Source organism: Dermacentor variabilis, chromosome 2 (assembly GCF_050947875.1).
Source record: "Dermacentor variabilis isolate Ectoservices chromosome 2, ASM5094787v1, whole genome shotgun sequence".
NCBI classification, from domain to species: domain Eukaryota; kingdom Metazoa; phylum Arthropoda; class Arachnida; order Ixodida; family Ixodidae; genus Dermacentor; species Dermacentor variabilis.
In genome coordinates, this window is record NC_134569.1 from 58,797,888 (window position 1) to 58,824,574 (window position 26,687).

At 44.1% G+C, this 26,687-nt stretch overlaps 1 protein-coding gene across 1 annotated transcript; it reads left to right on the top strand.

Moving 5' to 3' along the window:
• The first annotated feature begins 5,625 nt into the window (after nt 1–5,625).
• On the top strand, nt 5,626–22,266 carry LOC142570858 (vasopressin V1a receptor-like). Its single transcript, XM_075679168.1, has 2 exons — nt 5,626–6,600; nt 21,835–22,266. Exons 1-2 carry the CDS (start codon nt 5,806–5,808, stop codon nt 22,213–22,215), a joined length of 1,176 nt encoding a protein of 391 aa, XP_075535283.1. The 5' UTR covers nt 5,626–5,805; the 3' UTR covers nt 22,216–22,266.
• The last annotated feature ends 4,421 nt before the right edge of the window (nt 22,267–26,687 follow it).

A 26,687-nucleotide genomic window follows, 5' to 3' on the forward strand; every position in this document is an offset into this window, starting at 1 on the left:
CGAGCGTGAGCTGATGATGGCTGTTCAATCTGGCGCGCTCAACGGAGGAAAGAGGATAGAAAACGAGGTCTTCCATCGCGCGCAACGTACCGGGGGAGGGGGGGGAGGAGGAGGAGAGGGACGTTCTACTCCGGCGGTTGCTGCGTTTGGTACGATCACGCGCAGCCGTGCAGTTTCTATCTTGAAAGCGATCTGCGTTGGGAAGAGGGTGCGCCGAGTACTGATAACTTCATGCGCACTGTGTTTTCGCCGCTTAGTTCGCGTTGAAGCGAGAGGCAGCACGAAGGTCAATTCGCTCGCTGCTGCTGCCACACTTCCTCACTTGAGTGTTCTCACAGCGAGTGTGCGCTGTCATCGAGTGAGATGTGCTCATGTTTGCTTGTGAACGCGTGACACCACGCTTGTTAATTTAGTTAGTGAGCGATTGTTTACAAGTTTATACGACCGATAAAACTACTATCCTTACTTCGCATAGCTGTATACTAATTTGCTATCGCAATAGATGCTTCACCTTTCGGGCGAAAGTGCGACTTTTTTTCATTTCCGAGGCAGTATTCCGGTGCGTTTAAGCTCGGGGCCACCGTAAATGGGAGGGCCCTGATTCCAGAAATCCTCTGGCCGCGGTGGCCTCCCGGCCTCTGGCGAGAAGTCGTAGTTGGTCGTCCTGCTCCGGGGTGGATATCTTGGCATCCTACGTCTTGGCGTTTGATGTCTTCAGTCGTTGCAAGCTTGGTATCGGCGTCTCGAGTAGTAGATGCGCACGGGTGTTTAATGCGACAGATCGGGCACTTGTGTGTGTGACACGTCCGGGGGACCCGATTCATGATTATGCCATTGGGTGTAGGTGTCGCTCTGGAGTCTTCGGAATTTGGTGCTTCCCTCTTCGGTCAGCTTGGGGTGAGGTGGCGGGTACATCCTGCGTCCCAGTCGGCAGCGTTGGAGAAGGGCGTTATACGTGGGCAGTATGGTCTCCGCTTCCGCTGCGGCGCGGGGTGGCCGGGGGTCTCGCGAGGCGGAGAGGGAGGCCCGATTGACGTAACAGAGGCACACGGCGTGAGCCGCTTCGCTGCCCTCGAGCCCGAAAAGGGCGATCGCCCCTTCTACCGTCGCCTCGGATTTCCGCACCTTGTATTCTGCAATTCTGGATTGTTGTGCAATCTAGATTTCTGTGCTTGTGGAAGCCGGTCATTTGACTGAAATTTGTCACTTACCGAACTTTGACTACTTGCTTCGTGCGCATTCTGACACAGATAAAGAAACTCTAGTTTGTTACCTGTGTGGTATATTACTTCTAGTGTGGCGTAGTTTCAATATGCGGATGACACTGCATGCAAATAGGATGCCGGACTTTTGTACCGAAATCAGCGTAAGGCCTCTGCGACTAGGTGTTTGAAATCACTCCAGTTGAATAAAGCACTACCTCAAGCAACCAACGATTCCTCGTCTTTTCGTTCTACGGAGAGTGCAGCGCGATTTACACAAGTTTTACAGTGTAGAAAAAAAAATTCCCTAGTAGCTTCCCCATGTTTGGCGCACCGTGTGGAGGTGCGTTTTTCCATCGAGGAGCTTTCCCGTATAACGAAAAAAGAAGTTGAACACAAATTGAATAACTTTCCGTCACGCGTAGGCACAGTTCACAGACTGTGCTTGCCGTGCCTGCTGTGTTCGCCGTGTGCCTTGTTATAATCTCTCAATCATTTCTTTTTTTTTCTTTCGCACGCATGGCAGGTCTCGTATTTCTAAGGTCTCGTACAATCACGCAATTATTGTAGGCGGGAAAAGGCTGCCTTTGAGGGGTTTAGAAGACTTTTTTTGTCAAACGTGTGCGCCCAAAGATCGATGAAGGACGTCATTGCCTGCGACGACGGGAAAGCTGTTGCTAGATGGTTTTAGCTGCTGATGATGGACGAGCACGCCATAAAGCAGGGGCAAAACGGAAAGCAAATGAACGCTTTTCTTTTCCTTAGGGTTATCTAAGTGGCACGCTAAGTGTGTGAGGGAAAATGGGGCAGTGAATGGGAAGATACTGAAATACCTGTGACCGAGAAGGAAACGTGACCGACACCCTCACGCGACCTGGCCTGCGGTGACTACATTGAGTGCATTGAAAAGAAATGCGCAAATGTATAGCTTAGCAAGGACCGACACTTCCAGAGTCCGGATCAGAAACTGCCGCTTTCCTCGCGATAGCGACAACTGCTTTCGTGGCAAAAGTACTCGGTCCACACTAGTCCGAGCGAAGTCGCGCTGTCACACAGTTTCTCGAGGATGGTCGTGTGAACGAGCGAGCGAGCGAGTGAGTGAGTGAGTGAGTGAGTGAGTGAGTGAGTGAGTGAGTGAGTGAGTGAGTGAGTGAGTGAGTGAGTGAGTGAGTGAGTGAGTGAGTGAGTGAGTGAGTGAGTGAGTGAGTGAGTGAGTGAGTGAGTGAGTGAGTGATCGATGTACCGACAGTGATTAAGCGAGCAAGGAGCAACTAAGTGATTGAGGGAATTGATAAATGAGTAAGAGAGAAAAAGACCGAAGCGAACTATGCGTAGTGAACGGGTGACTGACATTGTGTCATTGTGCAAGTTGATGGGCATGAGAGAGTGGCTGACTGTTTCCATGTGCTGCATTTAAGCGCAATGCTATACGAAAATTCGTGAAGTGAATAATAAGCGAAAAAGAACTCTCTGTCACCTATACGGGATTCACATGCTATTGCAATCACTTACACAGAGAAGTACAGGGCACGCTGTGTCTTACGGGAGCGCGACAAAAAGTGAGAGGGAAAGCTGACCAGAGTCCACGTTCGATAGTCCACGATACTGCGTGCTGCTGTGAGGTTCGCTTCTCGGGATCAACCATTCTAGGCAGGAGTGGTAACACCCCTCAGCAAGTGCCTTGCTTCGGAAGCCTATTTTGTTAGACTCAACCGAGACTGCAGTAGCACGGGGTGTGAGCTCTCTAATGGGCCGCGCGTGGCCAGATATGAATTTCTGAGCATCTGCGTTTGATGAGCACGCGTCATTGTGTGTTCTCTTTGTTCTTTCCGCCCACACTTTGGAATATATGTGTATACATATACAAGGTGTTCAAGCTGACTTTAGCCAGAGCTTAACCATATGCGAATGCCACGTAGCGGGACACCACCAAGGGAATGTTGTTTGCAGTCGCTTAGGGAAACACAAATAATTTCTTTCGCCTAATTAGATAACTAGCCTTATTTATTATTCAACTTTTGAAATTTTATAATTAGATCAAAAGTGTCAGTGATAAAATTGTAGAGCAGCGGGCTTCTTTCACACTGGGAGAAACACTTTTGTGCGGCACGTACTGCGGAGCAGAAAGCTGTATCGAGAGTTTTTCATATCGCTTTGCAGTTTTCTCATGTCATGACACTTGTCATTTAATTATAATATTTGAGATGCTGATTAATTAATTACGACTAATTATGTAATTAGGTGGAATGAAACAATAGTTTGAGTATCTACAAGTGACGGCGAGCAGCATTAGCTTGGTTCTGTCCAGCTACGTGGCATTCGCATATGTTTAAACTCTGGGTTCAAGTATACTGGGTGTTTCAGCGAGCACTTTCAAGGTGTTTTAAAGATTGCCGGTGGCAGATAGGTGAATTCTAGTCCACGAGCTCGTCTACTCGAAAAGGCGGACAGTACTTGCAAAAAAAAAAAATCAGTGTGCATAATCAACTAATTGACAAAAGTGCACTGATTGTTATGTTTTTAAATAATGACCTCATGGCACATGTCCCAATTTACTAATTATAGCCGGGGAATTCGCAAGACGGATCCACTTGGCAAGAAGTCTCAGGATGACACCAGCTTCGAGATATTAATTCCCGAACTTTGCGGAGAAATGAGAAATGCACTGGCGTTTCAGTTACTTTTAGTAACTGGAACTGTTTCCAGTAACACGAGACTGCGCAGCCTGTAGCGATGTCGGCAGCTGCAATGCCGAGGTAATTTGACGCCAGCGAATAAGTCGGCGGGCAATGCGCGTGTGTAATGGCGTGTGTAATGGCCATTCATGATGATGATCATGATGATGATGAATGGCGACTAGACGAGCGGGCATGGTCCTTGCCTGGGCGACGCAAGTAAAGTGACTGCTGATTTCATAGTATTGTAAGTTTTATTGAAATCAAGAGCAACAACTGCACGGCACACCGCGCTGTCATATCTAGATTTCGCCAGCCTTGAGGAGAAGGGGAACAGTTATATTTGCCTATGCATCCGCTCTATTGTCAATATTAAACGCTGCACGCAACAGCCGCGCCACATCAGGGAGGAGCTTTGCGCCGACCCCCCACTCTCTTGCATGAGTAATCGTGCGAACGACAATTAGAAATTGCAGTTGGATATCTCGCAGCACAGATACGCTAGAATCATTCTTCTAACGGATACTGTGTAAAAACACGATTGCCTCCAAGTTTTCAATGCAAACCTACCTGCAGTCAACAAAACGTTGATTATTCAGTTTGAGTTAATTGGGCTGCTGACAGCGATAATTATCATCTCGGTTTGTGTCCACCTGGCCACATAACTTATTTGCACAGGTTGTAATCGCGTTCCTCTCATTGCCTAACTTTAAGAAAAACATACATTTTGAACAATCGCCACACACACACACACACACACACACACACACACACACACACACACACACACACACACACACACACACACACACACACACACACACACACACACACACACACACACACACACGCGCGCACACACACACACACACACACACACACACACACACACACACACACACACACACACACACACACACACACACACACACACACACACACACACACACACACACACACACATATATATATATATATATATATATATATATATATATATATATATATATATATATGTATGTATGTGTGTGTGTGTGTGTGTGTGTGTGTGTGTGTGTGTGTGTGTGTGTGTGTGTGTGTGTGTGCGTGTGTGTGTGTTCTTTCAGCAAATAAACAGCTTACAGTAGCATTTATGTTCGTCTACATTTTTTATGTGTGCTTATTTTTTAGCACTAATTCTCCTCAGCTTAAACGTAAACTCAACTCAACTTTAAACGTAATTACCCATAATATAGAATTTTCAGCTTGGACTGGGTGCCTACACCCTTCTTCAAGCAATCGCTGAAAATCAGATTTTCTTTCTTCTTGCATTTGGTTTCTCTATGCAATAGTCCATCCATATAATGCACTCTAGGCGCTAATGCCAAAGAAAGTCAGCGAATAAATAAATCAAAGAAAGCCCCTTCTAAGGACTGCTTCTCGATTATCACGTTATTTAATAAATTGAATAGCAGCTTCAGCAATGCTTCTTTAATTAAGTGAAGCACTTAATCGCTGCTAGACTGAAATACTGCAGAAATGTTTATTCCTTGAATTGACCGCCATTTTTCTTCACGCCACAGCGCAAAAAAAATAAAAATAAAGAAAAGTGGCATGATTTTTCAGCCGCCGCTCTCATAACACGATATAGACTAAAAACACGATATGAAGCAATGAGAGAAAATTACCAAATTTCTTGTACAATTCAAATGCGCAAGTAGATGCTTATTTCCTGGTTTTCCGCTTTTATATTTCAGAGCTGATTGAGGCGGCAGCTGGAAACAATGGCAACAGCGATATCCCCTCCACCACAAGGGTCTGAAAACGAACAGCGAGGCATAGAAAACACTTTTCGTACTAAAGAAGCTCCAGTTTTATATGTTCGTCAGCATCAAATGTAATACCTGGAGGACAAGAAGTTCGATGTGCATCATTAAATTCCAGCAGCTATGCATAAAATGACGGCCTCTCCCGGTCTAACAAATCGAATGGAAGATGATTTCCAAAACGGCACCGCCACCCTTCACATAAGCGCAAACGCCACTGCTGATGTCATCTCCACAAGTGCCGAAGACATCCTGGGCCCTCGATATCACAAGCGAGCCCGCATCGCCATCCTCATAGTCATGATCATCGCCTCCGTCGTCGGTAATAGCTTCGTCTGCTGGAAACTCGTTGTCAAGGGGCACCGCCGACGAATGTCCAAAGCCCGCGTGCTCTTCCTGAACCTGGCCATTGCGGACATCCTGGTGGCTTGCATCACTATGACGTCACAAGTGGTGTGGGAAGTGATGGGCAGAGTGTGGATTGCCGGCGACGCTTTTTGTCGCCTCTTCAAGTTCCTGCAGACTTTCGCGCTCGTATCATCCACGTACATGTTGGTGGTCATCGCGCTGGACAGACACATCGCTGTAGTCACACCGCTGGCCCCGAACCCGGACCCCTGGAGGCTGGCAGCCTTCACCTGGCTCGCGTCGTGTTTGCCGTCCCTGCCGAATGTGTACGTGTTCCACGCCGTCCAGGTGGCTCCTGGAAAATGCTTCTGCGCGTCCATCTTCTACGACCGCGGCACGCCGATCTACCATCGTCAGGTGTATATGGGATTCGTGTTCTTCATGGTGTTTGTGGTTCCGCTCGCGCTCCTGGTGACATTCTACACGGGCATCTTGTGGACCATTTGGAAGCACAGCTCCAAGAGTGGCAATGTTGGCCAGCAAACGGCCTCATCGCTTCCACTTGCCAAGGTACGTGTAGCCACTAAAGAACAACTTATTGTTCTTAAAGAGGCCTGTTCATATAAACAGGCCTCATGTGGAGGTGTCTTCACAAAGGCTTATCGTAGTATTAATGCGTCAGACAAACCGCAAGTCACTCAGTCAAACGGAGTCACTTTAAATTCGTATGTGCATCACTGCTCCATGCTGAAACACGAGCACCATTTCCTTTAGTTCTAGATTACTGTTATAGAAAATCAGAGTTACTAATGCCCACTGATACCCGTGGTATATCGAACTGGAGGAACAAAAATTGAATTGAACTGGGATACTTCTGAAACACTGAAATCATTTTTTTTTCTTTCCACGTTTTCTTTTCCTTCCAAGTTCGCGCAATGGAGAATATCATTTTTGTAATATACAAAAAGAAATGGTCTGAATTACAAGACAGCCTGTGAACTCTTATATTATAAAGGTAAACTGGTGGTGCATAACTTTCTAAGTTTAACCCGCCGTGGTTGCTCAGTGGCTGTGATGTTAGCACAAGGTCGCGGGATCGAATCCCAGCCACGGCGGCAGCATTTCCATGGGGGCGAAAACACCCGTGTGCTTAGATTTAGGTGCACATTAAGGAACCCCAGGTGGTCGAAATTTTCGGAGTCCTCCACTACGGCGTGCCTCATAATCAGAAAGTGGTTTTGGCACGTAAAACACCATGATTTTTTTAACTTTCTAAGTTTACCCTTTCGCCTATTGACTTTTGCAAACTGCCCAAGACTGAAGGGTCAGAACGGTCATCTTGAGAACGGGTGAGATTTGTTTTTTTTTTTTCAGGCAACTCTGCTCAGGTATCTCTTTGACGTTACGTCGTGCCTTGCCTGAACCAAAATATTACAAGCAAAAGAACGAACTTATGAACAAAAGATCCGTATCGTCCTATTTGGTAAAATGAGAGGTGACCGTGGAAATTTCGAAGAAAGCAGCAAAAAAGAAACGTGGCAGTTCTTACTGAAGGACGAAACACTGCCTGTGATAGCGATGCTTAGCGTTGCGCTTAAGATGTTCGAATTGTACGTGGGTGCGACATAGTAACGATGACGCAGCACGCGAGGCAACTCCTTCTGAACGGCGCCCTAGCCGCTGCTAGGTGTCTCACACACGGCGGCGCGATGGAGAGCGCCACCAGGGGTGTTGCTGGCGTCGCCACACCTCGATGCTGCGCGAGACTGAAAGCAGTTAGCAACTCGTGAAACATTAGACAACATCGGCTTGACGTTTAAGGTCCGTTCCTCTCAGACCAGTGCTTACACACAGAAAACGCGTTGGTACCTGCTATGGAGATGTTTTAGAGACAAGCGTCCGGCAAAAACTTGAAGGCTCTTAATAGTTTATCCTTGATTTGTTCAATTTTGCTGCTACGAAGTGTTTTTGGTGGGACTGCGGGCTCGTCAGGCTGCATGGGTGCATCTTTTTTCTGCAGTCTTCTCATCTGCATTTACTGTGCATTATGGCCTATGTGAACGCATTTGACTCGCTGAGGCCCTCCGTGCGCGTGCGCGAACTCACCTCGGGCTCCCTCTTTCTCTGTCTTGTCTTTCTATTCTCTCTTTCCCGTCCCCCAGAGTAGGGTAGCCAACAACACGCATTTCTGTTTAAAGTCCCTGCCTTGTCTCTTTATTTCCTCCTCCCCCTCCTCCTAGTGGGCGTTATGACATATAAGCTAATTTCATTTCCTTTATCTTACCCTTCAAGTTACATTCCACGTTACAAACAAAAAAGGCGAACTTGCACATCAAAAAAATAAAGAAAGAAAGGCTATACGGTCAAGAGCGAAAGCCTGTATAATTACTCTCTTTGCGAGCCTGGGCTGTCACATAAAGGGTAGGAAGTAATCGTGCGAAGGAAATTAAGAGCCGAGTATAAAGGTATCATGATTTCCACTAGTGATTTAGTGGAAGTCTATGGGCGCCCTTTCAGGCAGACCGGAGATTGCGAGGCAGAGTGCACGAGTGACAGATGCCCCGCGAAGCAAATTAATGCTCACGGAACCCGGCAGAATGAAAAAAATACCGTAATTTCCGGATAAGGTATAGCGCCGGAAGAAGTAATCTACCATAACTGAAGGCTTACTGGTCATTTTATTTCTTTTTTGATGTCTCTTGATACGGCATAAACTGTGCTCCGCTAGGATTGCATCTCCTGCTGTTCTGCTATTTTGATAAAAGAGTGGATTTTATAGCCTGTTTTATTTGGAAATAAACTGGGTACGGTTATGTTCGATGCCCGCAAGCGCTAAGAAGTACGAACTTGCAGTATATATTGACTGAATGTTAAAGCCAATTAGCCTTTGATGTCATAAGCACAGTACTTCTTTAGGTGTGGCTCCTTAGGCGAAATAAAATTTTACAATCTTCAGTAAAAGACAGTGCAGCTTAGTCTCTGTAGCTAGGTTACATACGGAGATATACGCATCGCGTCAGAAAAATGAGAACGGTGAATTTTTTTAACTCATTTTTGTGAATGACCTCTTCTACTAGCAATTTTGGAGAACTTCTATGTCGCAGAAGAGCGTAACCTCATTACTTTCAGCTAGAACATTACCTGCGTTCAGATGAGTCCATTTGAGAAAAACGTTCCATACAGAATAGAACTTAACTGACTCTCAAGCCCTGTATACTGCACAGTATTAAGGCGGCAGAGAGAGAAAAGGCTGCATAGAAGGACAGGGAGGTTAACCAGAGGCAATTCAGGTTGGCTACCCTGCACGGGGGGTAGAGTGAAGGGGGATAAAAAGAGAAAGAGGGCCGGAGGGGGAGATAAAAAGAAATAGAGACGAGCCCGACCAAACCGCGTACACTGCAGAGCGGTAGGGGGCGGCGTTATTACAGTCTATCGTGAAGCCCAGCAGACCGCAGGAACCTTAATAACGCGAGTAAGGCTTTTAGCGTGGATGTTCTGTGGGAGTACTCACCTAAAGCTCTCAGTTCTGATAGTGGACAATTGTCCAACTGGTCCAGTACTCTGCACAGCACTTTTCTCTGTGCACTATATCGCGAACCGACACAGATAATATGTGCGAGCGTCTCATCGATATTGCATGTGGCGCACGTGGGGTTGTTGGCCATTCCAATAAAGAAAGTATACGAGTTCCTAAACGCAACGCCTAGCCACAGACTGTACAGCATGGTCTGTTCACGTCGCGGTAACCCAGGCGGTAGGTGCAGCCGTATGTCCGGAGACAACGAACGCAAACGACACACGGTGAAAGCGTTCGAGTCCCACAGAGGCAAAGTATACATTCACGGGACATCAGTCGCAGCCCAGCCGCAGGGTCTGTTGGCGAAAGCGGAATGAAGACTCGTTGATCATTTTCATGTGCAGATCGGGCGGCTTCGTCGGCGTGGTCATTCCCGCTAATGCTGCAATCTCCAGGAAGCCATTGAAAAATTATGTTGTGTCCCTTGTCATGGCTGCGATGATACATGTGTCGAATTTCTGAGGCCAGTTGTTCATTGGGTCCGTGGCGCATTGGGCTTTGTATGCACTGAAGGGCTGCCTTGGAGTCACAAAAGACTGTCCATTGTTGCGGCGGTAATTCCTGATTAATGAAATCAAGTGCAGTACGGAGTGCCCCAAGTTCAGCACCCGTTGACGTGGTCACACATGAATATTTTAATTTGATTTCGTCAGATTTTCCCGGGATGATGTCTGCAACAGCTGAGGTGTTGAGTTTTACCGAACCATCTGTGTAGACATGTTGCCGGAATCTGTGCACGTTGTGAATGTGTTCCAATGTTGCTTAATAAATAACAATGACATGTGTGCTCCTTGTGACACACAGAGAAGCAATAACTCTGATTAAACATACGTGCAATAATAAAACAAAGTATTTAGTATGCGTGAATAATGTATAGTATAGTTAACAAAGACATCTAATTAGGTCTTATTTGGCGCACGAGCAAATACATAGACCACCATCATTAATATATTGTAGAATGGATTAGCATATACCATTGCCATCTCTTCGTTGATTTTGTAATCTTAATCTTCGATACCGTGCCCATTGGACAAAATATATTGTTATAATTTTAGCCACATTTCTGTATAAAGCATTAATGCTTGTCCAGCGGGCAAATTGACGACAATAATCGGTAAAAATTTTATGGCTCTATCTTGCACCAATATATTCACAGTGTACGATTGGAGCGCGTTGAACTCGATTTCACAAAACTTGGCCACATTCTCGCACTCCCATGCTACACAACTGCAAAATTAAAGACCCTCTTAAAGCTCGCTTCAATCCATGACTTGCCAACTCGCAGAACACTCCGCCAGCTTTGCCAAGAGCAGCCACTAAGCAATACGTCGACCAATCCAACGCTCTTTCTGGTATTCTTTGAGATTTCTCTATCCGCCAGCTCTTTATTTGTTGTACTGTGGTATTTCCCATGCTCAAGTCTGTCGGTGTTACAAAAGAAAACTGAAATCAGTTTTGGCATGTGGGAAGCTTGAAACATGAATATGACGAGTTACCCAATCATCCAGTTATTAAATTCTAGCACAGTAATTTGCAACTTCTATCTGAGAGTGCCGCTTGGTCACATAAAATCGAGGTTTAACACTGCTACTTACCATGTTTGTAGAGTAAGCATGGCGTTTCGACTCTCACCGTCGTAATAACAACGCCTGTTCGTCAGTGGGCCTACTATTTCGTGTAGAAACCGAGTCGTAACAAGAAATTTATGTTCGCCGAATAGTTTTCATCGTCGCTCTGATGATGACGGTTCGCGCCTTTCACGACCCATGTACTCGGGTATGAAGTGCTCACCGTTGCAATCTATCATAGTTACCGAGACGTCCTCGTTGAATAGTCTCCTTTGAGGCCACACAGAAGTTTCCGTCTCCATGGCAACAACAACAACAACAACAACTACACACAAAAAAAAATTCAACAGTCCTTCCACTCTGCAAGAAGGACTAGCCGTGAAGGTGGGGTGTGTTTTACCTCAATCGACGCTTCTATATATGTGTATATTATTATTATTATTATTATTATTATTATTATTATTATTATTATTATTATTATTATTATTATTATTATTATTATTATTATTATTATTATTATTATTATTATTATTATTATTATTATTATTATTATTATTATAGGACACAGACAACGAATACATATTTTGACTGTGGAGGGATTTATTATTCTTTTATGAAGTAGTGACGTGTGCAAGTACCGCCGCAAGGCAGAGGGGAATTCCACAATATTTACAACTTCACTGTGAACTACGTAATCAAGAAAAGTAGATGAAACTCGACGTAATGTTAGAGTCGCCTTAGCGGCTCATTCTCATATAATTTGCATCGGGATATTTTCGATAAAACCAGAGATATAGCCGTTTTCTGCAACCATACTCCCTCCGTAGACGGCCATGTATTGACAGCAGACGGGAATTCTGTAACGCTTACAACTCCCCTGTGAATTAACTAGTTGTGACAAGTAAATGAAACTCAGCGTAATGATAGAGTCGTCCTAGCGGCCAACTTCATTATAATTAATTTCAAGATACCTGCATTAGATTTAGAGCTACAGAGCATTCGCGAGAAACTGGAGACGGAAATGTTTTCGTGTCGACACGATGCATACATGGACGGCATCTATCACCGCCGGTGGTACTAATTACCCTTTTCGCGGTGACCGTGGGCGCTGGCATGTTTGACCACGTGGTTACGCGTTTGTTGCTTGCCTTAACTGCCTCCGTGGCCTCCGTATATAGAATAGATGCGTATGACACCGTCACAGCTTAACAAACCTCTGTTTCGGGAGATGTCCTTAGATGGTGACTGGGTGGACAACACGAAGCTTTGGCCACAGCTTCAGAGAACATCCAAAAGCGCTTTAGAAGCTGATTAACATATGTCCAGTAGGCGCGAGCAGCGCGTATGGTGCTTGTTCTAAAAGCGAGGCTAAATATGTATACCAAGCTATCCACAGTTCCGCTCGTGAATTGAATCAGGGATAGTGTGTTTGGCTCTTCGTTCTTTAGTTGTCAAATGTTTTGAAGCCACTGCTTGTCCCACTTCTGACTGAGTAAATTTACTCGGTGCGGTCGCTGTCTGATTATTTTCTGCCTAATCGCTCGCGGTTATGCTCAGTTCCAATAGCTTTGTTCTTGTTGAGCGCAAGGCTTGAAACGTAGCAGTTTTTTTTTATTCTTTGCTTGTAACAAAGATGTGTTATCGCTAGTAACTCGCTTACTCTTGTGGACCATCACAAAACAATCAGCTATTCATGCGCTATCAGTGTAGTCCGTATATCAGTATAGTATCAGTATATCATATCAGTATCAATATCAGTATCAGTATATGCGCATATGGTGCGCATATATTCAGGTGTACGCCCATTCACTTATTCAGAAGTTGGTGATAGAGTTGGCATAAGATTCTGTGCCAGTTGGGTAGTTGTGTGTTGATACTGTGCTCGAAACTTACTATGAGAAGATGTGGCACAACTCCCTTTGTCATTCTTTAACGAGTGGTACTTACTCTTGCCGACGTTATTCCGGGGCTGAAGCACTTTCTTCCATGGTTAGCGATACAGCGCTGGCGGATGAGCAAATTTCTGTATCCTCGAGGAAAGCCGCACATCTCGAAGTGACAGTAACACACGCGGGCTGTTGCAGCAGCGGTCCGCAAACTTGACTACACAGATTCATTCCATTCCTTAATTTGCCGGTCACTATGTTTGCAATTGACTACTGCGCACATCTTCAATCCACATGATTCAATCCAGCATGATTGAAGCACAGTGCGTTAGCGAAAACTCAGTTGTATTTCCGACAGCTCTTTGCACAGAAGCAAGGTGGAAGCGCATAGTGATTTCGTATTCGTGCGCTGTGGCTGAGGCTACGTGCGGCTCGCCACCGAACGCGCCATCTCGTTTCTCTAGAACAAACTGCTCCGCGAGAAGGGTCAATATACAGCTTCGGGGATAAACAACGACAACAACGGCGACAAATGACCATAACGAAAAAAAAAAGGCGGCTGCAAAAAGTAAATGCAGATGTACTATTTAAGCTTATGACATAGTGTATAGCGTACTATGCTGAGCAAATTTTGCTCCCTGTATTGGATGCTGAATTGTTTAGTTGTATGTTGTTTTGCTGGTATTGTTAGGTCGCCGTCTGCCATATTTGATAAATTCAAGAAAGCAAGAGACTTACCGTTTATGCCGATAGCGAGGTGATAAGGAGGCGACTCTGCTCAGACGGCTGATTGAGGTGGAATGAAATGTGGCACCTTTGATGCTAATACCCAATCGTTGGAAGAAGCGAGACATACAGAAACGTGTGAGGACGCCATACGTCAGGCACGTCATACAACCAGCATGCCCGGCGAGCTGTGGTTGCTGTGGCCCAGCGGCGTGATACCGGTGCCGGCGCTTCGGTGTTCCGGCAACCATTTTGTCGCTCACGAGCTAGTAAATACAGCTGCAAAGGTATTACACTTGACTGATCGTTTGAATCAGGTTGACTGATTGTTTTAGGCGCGAAACGTCTTTCAGTTCGGTCTGCATAGAGGGTCGCTTGCTAAAGCCGCATGTAGCGAAAACATGTTACGATATTATCGCTTATGTCTTTACAACCGTACTGCACACGTGTTAGTTCGGTATTTTTGTGTGGAGAAAAAGAAAGCCATTAGTCGAGCATGCATGTGTCACGTGCACAGATGATGCCATTGTCACACCACGCATGACGTAATTGCAACCGAATATAGCCTCTCGCTCGGAGTTCAGAAAGACATAGGTCGGCAGTACATTTGTTGACTAGAGCAGGAGCGGTCGCGTTTGAGAGAGCTGACTCTGCAATTGGAGGTATAACCTACCAAAATTAAACCCATCGGTAGTTATAAGGCCCGCAAGTGCGCAAGCTTATGCAGATATTGCGCGCTTGTACGGCAATGATACCCCGCGTTTGACACGTAGGGTCTAGAAATGGCGTGAAAAAAATCGGGCACCAAGACAGAGGGATACCAATTCAAGCCCGACACCTTTCACCACGGCGGGCCCAGTACGAACACGGAAGCGAGCACGATTGCAAGTTTAGATCGTAGGACCTCAACTTGCTCTATCATAAGCATGTAGCCATCCTATTGCGTTAGTATATTTGATGCGCCTTACTCTGGTATCGTAAAGAAGCTATTACTCGATCATTCGCGTGCCACGTGCGCCTGCAGATGACCTCGTTATCACGACACGCATAACGCGATCGGGGCTAAATTTAGACTCGCCCGCGCCGTTCACGGAGGCGCAGCTATACATAGTACATGTGTCAATCAGAGCTGGAGTGGTCGCATTCGAGAGATCTCACTCTGCCAGAATGGGCACGATCGAGCGAGCTCGAATCGGTGTCCATGATGAGTTTAGAAGTGCGTCATTCCTTTCACAATTTTGAACGTTGTTCGGTAAGGCGCCCCCGCGTTCGATACGTATGGGTTCAGAAATAGCGTGAAATGACTCGGGCAACAATGCAGAGGGATACCGATTCTCGCCCACCACCTTTGATTTCAGCGGCTCCACTACGAACAGGGACTAGGCGAAACTGCAAGATTAGACCGAAAGTTACGCGTGTAAGCTCTGTAATGCGGGAATAAATGCGACTTGTGTATTTGGTTGCGTCACTTCTCTACTCTAGTGCCCATACACCATCAGCGGCACGCACAAGACATTTGAGGAACTCCACTGCGGCAGCTTTCTATGGCTTGCTTGCTTGGTTGGCCAAGAAGCCGGCGGTTAAAGGATAAAAGTTGAAGAGAAGGCGAAAGAGGAAAAAAAAACGGAAAATTAAATAGGGAGGAAGTATAACGTTCATGTTAATTAAAAATATATTTACATGGCAGATATATATATATATACATATATATATATATATATATAAAGATGTATGTATGCATAAACAGCATATTTTGTATTCTGTTTTGGGCGGTATTAAAACACTTTCGAAGACAAAATGATTTAATGATCTATCCAAATAATAATTTCGAGAATTAACATGGTAGCCTTCTTCTGTCACAAAGGCAGTCGCAAATGGCCGCGAAGACGTTCCTGTGGCTAAAGCCCAATGAAGAAGCCCCGAAGGAGAGGATATTTTGAGTAGTTAAAGAAATACCCAATTTTCGGAACGAAAATTCCAATTTATTCCTCTGATTTCTAAATTGACGGCATGCTATTAGAAAGTGATCAATGTTTTCGTGTTTCTGGCAGGTTGGACACAGAGGGTACGGGGCCAGACCAGACCTGTATAGGTAAAAATTTAATGGTTGGATGCGGCATCGTAATGTTGTTATGGAGATTTCTAATTTACGTGTGCGTCATCATTTATTGTACCATAACATAGGACAAGTGATTACATTCTGATATCTGGATTTTCAATTTTGTAGAATCTTAGATAAGGGCAAGTTTTCTAAGCCTAGCCGCAGTGACAAGCTGAAATAGACATAATGGACATAGCTGGTCCATCAAGAGACATCCGGCAAGTGGGTCTGCCATTTCATTTAAGAATATACCACGATGGGCCAGGAACCCACGCCAACCGCACTTGGCTTAAGTTTGAGGAGGGGACTAATGATTTAAATGTATTGGCTGCAGTCGTGTCTATATGTACATATAGAAGTGTGTGATATGTATATAGACGGTTAATCAGTCACTGTAACGGCTGTTCAATAATTTGAAGGACGCTTTCGAAGAGCTAAGATAACGGCTGATAGTTTAGCCATAAATATGGGTGTGAAATCCCGAAGGCCAAATGCATGTGACCAGGATAGTGACTCGGAGAAAATACCCACACCCGTTTTCTCCTCACTCAGTGACGCATCAGTCGCGATCACATTATCTATTTCCAATTGTGTTAAATGATATTGCAGCATGCCATTTAAATATGTGACATTCGGTGGAAATATATCCTCAAATTCAATCTTAATATTAGACAAGGGCTTATTTGGGCAAATGATCTCGCGTACATTAACGTTTAGTGGATCTAGCTCAGCTTGTACAAACAAAACCTGAGGTCGATATAAGCGAGACCAGTGCTCATCGAAAAATGCCCTCATTTCACAAATAAATACAAACTGTGATCGTCTGAAAGAAGATCCATAGATTTTTAAATGCGTCTTTACTGTTAGAATGCGGAATCGGCAGGGAAGAGTAGGCAGTCGTGCTTCTTGATATAAAACATTGTTACCTACAAATTTTGGTAGACCAACACAATTCGGGAGAGCCTCCCGCTCCAGAAGAATCTGGGGGTTAATTTTGTATGCTGGCCCATCAGAGAATAGCACTCACCCAAATTTAAGTATCGGCCGAACGTACAGGCGATGAATCATTATTAGGGTATCCCAGCGTAGCCCAGCGTGATGTCGGCAAAGTACGCTTATCATGCCAACAGCGCGTGCTGCCCTAGATTTAACATGATCAATGTGATTTCGTCAGCTCAGTTTTGCGTCGTATATTACACCTAGGTATTTGAGGAAGTCAACTCGCGAAATTATTTCCTGACGGTATTGGAGAGAGCTATTAACTGGTGCATTCAATGGAAACGCAATCAAGGGACTTTTGTTGACATTAAGCGACATTCGAATATCTGCAAACCAAGCTTCAAGCGTTCCTAAGTATGACTGCAGTGCTCTTTGTAATGAGTGAATATCACCCGCCTATGCAAAGAATGCTATGTCGTCTGCATAGACATATACTTGTACGGTATCGCACAATGGACTTGAGCTTAATAAAAGGTTACACAATATAGGAGAAAGGACAGGTCCCTGGAGAACTCCTGTTCATTGAATATATTTTTTCGTCAACAAGCCACATTCGGAACAATAAAATTTCCTATCCTTTAAAAATTCATATATCCCATTTATAATATACCGACGAAATCTCATACTATTTAAAGCGTTAAGGAGTATGACATGCTCTATGCTGTCGTATGCTATAGCTAAATCAAGGATCACTAAAGCTGCATATTGCCGCTTGTGTCGAGCAAGTTTAATGCATCCCTCTAAATCGACATGTGCGCACCATATCGACCACCCAGGTCTAAATACAATTTGACATGAGCTTACTAGTGTATTATCATTTAAAAACTTCATGATACGAATGTGCAATATCCTTTCTATTAACTTAATAACATTCGAAGTTAGCGCGATTGACCTTGTATTATCTATATTCATCCCGCTCCTTGCTTTTTAAGCAAGATTATTTTTGCGACTTTCCAGTCAGGGTATCTATGTGCTCATGAGGGAGTAATTAACTATATTTGAGAGGTATTGCGGCAAGAAGTCAGACAATATTTTCAACATGCCTGATGTAATTCCATCTAGACCCGGAGCTGTGCCAGGGAGCAGCCGAACAACGTGCTCAAGCTCTTCCATTGTTACCTCTAAGAAATCATCCCCTGCCAGAGCCCCTACTAAGTTTACCTGCAGCTGAGTTGTAAAGCGCTGTTCTAACCCTTTAGCAATTTCAGCAAATCATTCTAACAATTACTTTGGTGACAGAACAACTGAGTCAATATTTATGGGCACTAGGAACGGCCTTTCGAGAGCGGAGAAACCTAAACAGTGCGTTTTGTTATCGTTTTTCGATAAAAAATTACCGTTATCATTCGCTAATGAAATTGTTCTCTTAAAAAAAGGAGCAGCATACTTATAGTTACTCCAATTAGTAGGGCACTGCTTGAAAATAAGTTTCTTCCATGCAGCTTTTCGCCTTCTATAATCTCATTCGCAATCACTATTCCACCATGGATAATCAGTACTCCCTTTTGTTGATGAGACTACAAATTCAGATATTTTACATGGTACCTTTCAATATTGCACAAAGTCTCATCGTTTTAATATCTCTTTTTGTACTTGTCATAGAAGACAAAGCTGACTGTAAGTTATTTTAAAATTTTGGATGGTCCACAAATGTCTGCGTATGGTTATTTAAAGAAACCGGGGGGTTATTATATCAGTAATAATTGGGCGGTGGTCACTGCTAGTGGCGGCATCGACCACAGCCCAAGAAGAGATCTAACCGCCTGAAGTAGCAAATGTCAAATCTAGGACAGATCGTGACTGTGAACGCATAAGTGGCAGCTTTAGCATCGAAACATGTGAAATTGTTGACATTACTCCAACCCTATAAGCGTTTTCCAGATGGGTCAATGGGCAATCCCCATGGCACATAATGTGAGTTGAAGTCTCGCACAAACAATATGTTCTTTTTGCAATAGGCCACTTTGACATATAGTGAGCGTACGTCTAGCACCCCAGCAGGAAAGTAGCAGTTAATTTTACAGAACTGGGCACAACCCGGAATAGTTATTTCTAATATTAAGATTTCACAATCGAATGATAGAGTGTGATGTGAAATTTTTGCTTTATGACAGGAGTTATACGAAATGAAAAAAGCTAATCCACCACCTTGAGAAGGTCTATTCAAACGGAAATACTTGTAGTTGTTTAAATGGAAGTCTTGGTCAGCGGACAAACGAGATTCTTGCAATAGTGTAACGTCTGGAGATTGTTAGGAGATTAAACATAATAAATTTGCAGCTGCAGAAACTATTTATCGGCAGTTCTACTGGACTATGCTTAGGCCCCCTATATTGACGGTAGACAAGCAGCCCCAACTGCTTGGTCCAGAATACTGTCCTTTAGAAAGTCAGTTCCCGCAAGTAGTTCTTTTGCACACTTTTTGTTTTAGAGTTAGCAGAATTAGGCGGTTTCTTGTTAGGCGATCTTGTGCGTTTGAGAACTCGAGTCCCCATATCCACATCTCGATTGCCAAAGAGTGTGAATCAGAATGGCAGTCATGATCAACCTGTTTAAAGTCGAAGGTCTTGCTAAATCGACACTGTTAGAGGGAAGATCAGTCTGACGCACAGGTGACTTAGTAAATAAGGCTGCCGAATTTTGTACACTGTTTTTTATTGTCTGAGACACACCAGACAATTGCGTGGATATTACTGTAGCCAAAGAGTCAGATAGGTTTAGTAGAATCTTTTCTAATGCTTTTTGCATCGCTTTTTCGATCATTGTTGCAATTATCTGGGAAATTAATGAGTCCATGCCAAGTGACTGACGGGCTGTTATACCGGCTTAACACTGGGTCCAGCTCTGAACTTCTTCAAAGGCTTCTCGACGAGAGCACCGCCTCCTCTCAACTATCTCGATTACTTGGATCTCTTTTAACCTTGTAGGACAACTCGGGTAGTCGGCGGCATGATTTAGATTGAACCAACAGCAAGACTGAGTCTGAGATTTGCAGTCGTTGACAAGATGGCCTTCCCCGCATAAACGGTAACGGGTACTTGATCGACAGCCATTAGCGCTGTGTCCGTACCGCCAGCACTTGAGGCACTGTAGTCGTCGTGGTGCTAAAGGTTCTGCTCTGTAGATTAATGACCATGCCTTTATCTCTGATGGACGAACCACCCCTGAAAATATTGCTATAATTGTTTCTTTAGGGAACCTCTTATTATCTACAAGCCTGGTACCGCCGTACACGGAAACTACACCTGCTGTAGCAAATATCTCTAGGATTTCTGATGGAGTTAAGCTTATGTCCACATTGCTGACTAGGCCTTTGCAGTAAGCTAGGTGTGGAGGGATGCAGGAGTTCACCGGCTGCACGGCAAAGTTAGTGCATTTCAGCAGATACTGCACACAGGCCTGGTCTGGTGAACAACAGAGGATCCCCCCCGCCCAAACTGTCGGACCTCGGTCATGTGCTGGAAGTGCGACGAGATCGCGCGAAGCCCTGATTGAATGGCCTCGGCGTTCTTCATACGAATAGCTCCTCCATTCGTAGGTAGAAAAGCCACAGGAACGCTACTGGTTCCACTGCGATTGAACAATTCCACTGGTAGATTCCGCAGGGGAATCGAAGCATACCAGAGGGTAACCCTCTGGCCCGGAGATGAAACAGACATCACCTTTGTCAGTAGCCACCACTTGCAATAAAATAAATAAGAAAGAAACAATAATGTTAAGAAAAGGTAACCGCCGGCTACTTGTCAGCAAACCCGGATGAGGTCCTGACCAGGGCGCGCCAGAACGACAGAGGGCGAACGCAGTAGGCAGAGCGGAGGCCTATGCACGAGGGAGGCGTGATCAAATCCCGGTCAGGGCTGCCGCGTCTTGAAGCGAAAGCAAAAACGTGCCGTGTAGGGTGCACAGGGAGTACGTTGAAGAATCCCAGGACAAAATTAACCTAGAACCCCCTCCGCCCCTACGGCGTGCCTGGTAATCAGATCGTGGTTCTGGCTCGTGAAACTCCGTAGTTCTATAAATTCTATATGAACGAGAAGAAAGAAAACTGAGGCGCGAAATATTTATAATTTTTATTAGTCCAAATCATAAGAAGCCAACAAACAACGACATACAGAAAGGACAGGATAGGGAACATTATTTGTAGTTTTCAATTTAGGGGTAAAGAAATGATAAATAAATGGAGAGCGTTTGTGACACGGCGCACAACAACAGCGTTTAATACGCAATTTAATGGCATTTAACAGCCTCAATTACATCCTCAAGAACATCCTTATGTGCATAACCATCCCACTCATTGCAAAGGCGAGGCGTTAATGACGCCCCGGGGATTTCTGGAAACGAGCAATATTCTCGGAAAATTCTGAGTAGAATATTTGTCATCTATTATAAGCTGGTTCTTAGTCTTGCATTCGACCCGATTTTTATATTGTGTCCCTGATTTCATGTGGGTTCCTGTGAACTTATTCAGTGTTATATTCTGTGGCCTGATTTTAATGCAGCTAATGGCTAGAAAATAAGACTGAACGTGTTTTACTTGTTTATGTCGCTTGACTTTTAGATTATGTATGCTTGACTTGGGTTTGTGAGTTTACGCAAGGCTTGAGAGTATTTTTGTGATTTGTGATTGCGACAGGTGACTTTCGTTATTTTCTTTTTTGTGTAAAAAGGAGTAGAGTAACCAGCCCCACTTAAAGGTGCCGCTGCTGCTAACTATTATATATTAAAATCTCATCATGGCAACTCGGAATGCTACTGTGGGTCATATTAGAATGAGTCTTTCACGCATCGTACCGCTGCAGAAATCAGTTAACGTCTCATTTATTTCACATTTACTACTGAATAGCTTTAATCTAAATCTTCTCGAGGAATTTACAATTCACTTCGTCTGAGTAACGAAGATCCCGTGCTTAGAGTTAATATTCCTGCCTTATTCTTCTTTCCATGCAGATCAAAACGCTGAAGATGACGGTCGTGGTGTTCGGTGCTTTTCTTGTGACCAACGTGCCCTACATGGTCCAAGAGGTGATCTTGGCATTCGGCAACCCAGGTGTCCTCAACGCCAACGTGGTGGCTCTGTCCGGTGTTATATCGGCCTCGAACAGCGCCATAAATCCGTACATATTTCTGTACTTCCAAAAGACCCGCGGCAGAAGAAGTCGCAGCACAATCGCATCACTGCTGAAAGGTCTACCCTGCTTCCGTCGCTGGTTTTCTCGTTCCAGGAGAAAGAGCAGCAGCAAGATGGCGACACTGACAGTGACCTACTCCTGTCGCCACTCGCGGACGATGACCACAGCCAATTGCGAACTGGTATCCGAGAAGACCTAGCTGTCATTCTTCCTCATGTCTAATACTGTGTGAAAGAAAACGTGCTTGCGAACCAGCGTTTAAAAGTGAAATGTTCTTTCATTGCTTTCGGCAAAAAAAAGGGAGACGGTCATCTTTGGCCTTTCTCACACTGGCTCTTCGCAGAAGTCATCGATGACTATCCAGTGCATATGGTGCGTTGCGTGTGAATAGAGGATGTTCAGTAGTACTATTCGCAACAATGACAGTACCTGCTCATATTCAGACACGCCCGAAGCATCATCTCTTGGTTCGTTGTAAAGATCGAGCATGGTTGCTTACGTTCTGAGTTGAGTCGTGGAGGATCGTCCTGCTTATAGCAAACTACTCCAATACTCGCTCCTGTTCGACCACAGGAATAAGCTTCTGAAGTGTTGAAACAAACTACCATTTCAACATTCACAACAGAGGTTGCATGTGGTGAACAGAGGCCAGCGATCGCAATGCATATTTTTACGTCGTTTAGCCCAGTGCTTCTTTTTTGTGCGGGACGTAGAAACAGAGTTGAAGAGAAAGTTTCGATCCGTAAAGCTGAAGCAGCAACTGGCTGAATACTTGCTGACAGAATCGAAGGACCATTCCCTCAGCTTGTCACTTGACACAAAAGTCATTACTGGCTTCCGTACTTAATATATATATATATATATATATATATAGATATATGTATGTATGTATGTATGTATGTATAAATATGATGTACGGAAGCCAGTAATGACTGTTGTGTCAAGTAACAAGCTGAGGGAATGGTCCTTCGATTCTGTCAGCAAATATTCAGCCAGTTGCTGCTTCATAACATGTTGTCACTAGGAAAAACATGATGGCTGACTGGGATAGTTGTGGTGGACGTGTTACGCTAGCTGTACGCCATTTGCTATAAAATTAGACAACACAGCTCATATATTCCGATTATTTCCACTGCCACGCCCAAAGTGGGTTGGCTGGGATCGCTGCTTTATTGAAGTGGTTCCAGACACTTTGCTGGCGTACTTTCACCTTTTAGTAACAGTGCAAAGGGCCAGTGCGTCATCGCCTAATATAATATATTCACTTATCAATAACAAGAAAGGCGTCTTGTTATGTGCTCCGAACAATACCCGTAAGGGACTAGCCGTTGTGTATATGGGGATGTATGGTGTTCAATAACTTATGCTCCAAATTTTGTTGGCGTAAATGTACGTGTCGTTAGATTTAGCACTTTCATAAACATAAAACGTACCCTTGTTGTATAAAGTAAATGCAGGTTAAATACCAAGTTATTCTCTATTCAAAAATCTGCTAGACGTCACTCGAAATCCTACACGTTCAGCCAGTAATTAATTTTGTCTCTGGAAAATTATATTATTCTCAAACTTCTTGCATCTCCAGCATTAGTAAAACTCACATCAGCAAAACAAATTAGGAATCCTAAGTCGTTTCTGTCACTGTTGTCGCTTTTACAGATATGAACTACACGCCTGAAATTTAAAAAAATAACTTGGGCTGCGAGAACAATATCGAGTATTTAAGGCGCAATTCTGCTTGGTAAACTGTGAGCCACGTCAGAACACGAAAAAGCTAAAACTGTTGCAGTGAAAAACAACAAAAGAGGAGTACCCACAACATGTCGAGATACGGTTGTCGCTGCAAACACACATACGTATATCACGAAAATCTCTTCTCTAACATACTTTTCTGAATATAAATAAATACCGGAGCGCAGTGCCACTTAGAGCCGCCTCAATATGAATGCGAAAGATATTACACAATATTATGAAGTTTTAGAAATGGCGCTTACAAGCGGCTTTGCGCACGCAAAATGCCCAAACTTTATTTTACCGTCTTTTCTATTGCTGTGTGCCCACTTTGCTTTCTTTTTTATTAACAGCGGTTATTTTGACATGGTGCAATAGGGCATAAGGTGCCCTAAGGGGCTACATTGCGCAATTTTCACCCGCAAGGCACTGACATGCTAACCATTTGCTCAAAGCGGGCACGAAATATGTTAAATTATTTGCTCTTGCAACATGTTTCGCTCCAGATTGGTTGATTAAGGCGCATTAGGCCCTTTGCCATGGCCTCTACAGGTGCTTAAACTTTTTTTTCGGATTCATATTCAGATTTTATTGACGCAATATATCTACACATATTTGGATTCGTGTTATATACAGGAGGAGGTCTCATAGTCAACGACTGTGCGTGGAGACCTGTTATAATGATAAAGACAGTAGAAAGAACAAATTGCAATGACGAAACATGATTACGAAATGAAGTTATCTGTTACAGCGTGGAGTGTATATTTAACAACGGCAAGTGCTAATGACACGAACACTATAGGGGTTTTATCATGAACACAAGGAAATTCAATGAAAGACTCAATCAAAAAGCAAACATACGATGCGAAAGAAAGATAAGCAAGAAGTCGAAAAATGGCAAGTATGCCATTTAGCACAGGTGCACACGTTAAGGAGTAATAGGCTATGAGAATAACAATGCAAAAAGTTTACAAGCGTGTAATATGTAACAAGAATTAATACAGAAAATACAGGACATTGTGCACGCTCAGCTAGTGTAGTAAACGCACAAAGGAAAATAGTTGTATTTGAACCCTGTCGCATAATCTCAAAAGTAGAAGTGTTCGAATAATTACATTTCCCAATTGAATGTTTGATAAATACGACCTCCAAATATCGAGTCAGATGCCGAATATTTTGTCATTTCTAAACAAAGTGAAAGATAAAGTCAGCGTGGAGTCTGTCTCGGGTAAAAAAAGAAGAGTTATTTAGTTATTTCATGCAGATATGTAATGCCGTTCACAAACAGATGCTTAGACAACTCAGTACAAATAGCTTGTAAATCAGAAAGCTATAGGTATGTCTCGAAGGAAAAGGCTGAGTTCAGAAAGACGCTGTAGAATACCGGCAAGTCAACACGTCTGACGCTGAATATCAGAGGGCATTCAATTCTTCGTGCAACTCATGTTCGATTCCTGGGCGTCACCATCGACAACAAGCTACTATGGCGTGGTGCGTGGTGGTTGTTTTCCCCGGAGGGCCCGCGGCATTCAGGACGAGAGCGCAGCGCCTGCTGATAGCCTTCCTGCGAGACACGGGGCTCATCGACACGTGGTGACACATCCCTGATCGCAACTTGAAGGAGGATCAGGCGGAACAATTGCCGGCTATGTATGCCAGGCTAACCCCGCCTGCTTCAACATCACCACCACCACCACCACCACCACCACCACCACCACCTTGTAAATCAGAAACTCCTTCCAGTTATCTAGAGCGCATGAGATCAACAGTAATGAAACAAGGGATCATTAGATAACCAGACGCATGTAGGCTGTCACTTTCCCTTAAGTTCACAAGCGTGAGACTACATTGACTCGCATTCTTTTGGGGTGAGCAATTGTGATGAAACCGGCGAAATAATAAGCCACTTGACAAAAATTGAGACGTCAAATTCGTACATGGGCCCGCTATAGGTAAGACATACATTCTTATCGAATAACTGCAAGCTATTCAGCAGTAGATATCCGCCCCGTAAGCTCACACCTAAATAGATGATTTCTAGGCGCAACAAATGCGGCTTTCATGCAGCAAAATAATTCGAATCAGTCATTTGGTTCAATTTCTCCCTGTAGGCTCGCACTCGCGAATGCTTAGAACAGAAACGAATATTCGACCATTTTGAATCGGGATTTCTCATATCGTATACGAATCGAATAACAAAGATTCTTAGATTCGGATTTTAAACCACGAATATTCGAGCACGCCTACTCGAAACACTTCAGATTGCAGCTGTGCTGCAACTTTCAATAATGTAACTAAAGCATCTTTTTTTTGTACGTGAATGGGTTGGAATGGAGACGTCTGGGTGTTTGCTCTCGGTGTCAGTAGATCGCGATGTAGTGGTTTCATTTGTTTATTGTTTTTCATATGTCTTATATGAGGCATAACTTTCAGCCTTGTGGATAGGTCCTTTCCAAGTATGCTATAAATATTAAATGGCTAATGTTTTCATATCATACATTACTCCAGAAAGTTCTCGCATGGGGTTCTCATCGTGAAAAGTTCACAATACACTGATCAACTGAAGATTCTTAGTCCGTTCTACAGTTGTGTGCTTTTCATAATTCAAGAGGTGCAAGAAATTGGGTGAAACTAAATTTTTAGCCCCCAAAATTGAGTGACGCATGTAGGAGATAAATTTTAAACGATTCTGCGAATTCCCTGCAACGCCTGGCAACGACAACACTTTTTTGTTCCGAAACCTGAAAACAGAAGAAGAAAGGTTTCTTGTATAACATAGCCAAAACTGGCAGTGCTGCATTCTGCCGTTAGGGGATCGTTGAAGACACCCCCCATAACATCTTTTACATTGTAAAAAAAATTTCTTTTTCGTGTGTCCGCGGTTCTTGTGTCTGTATTCGCGAGTGTTGTGCTTGGAATCTGGCGCTCAAGAGGGACCTTACG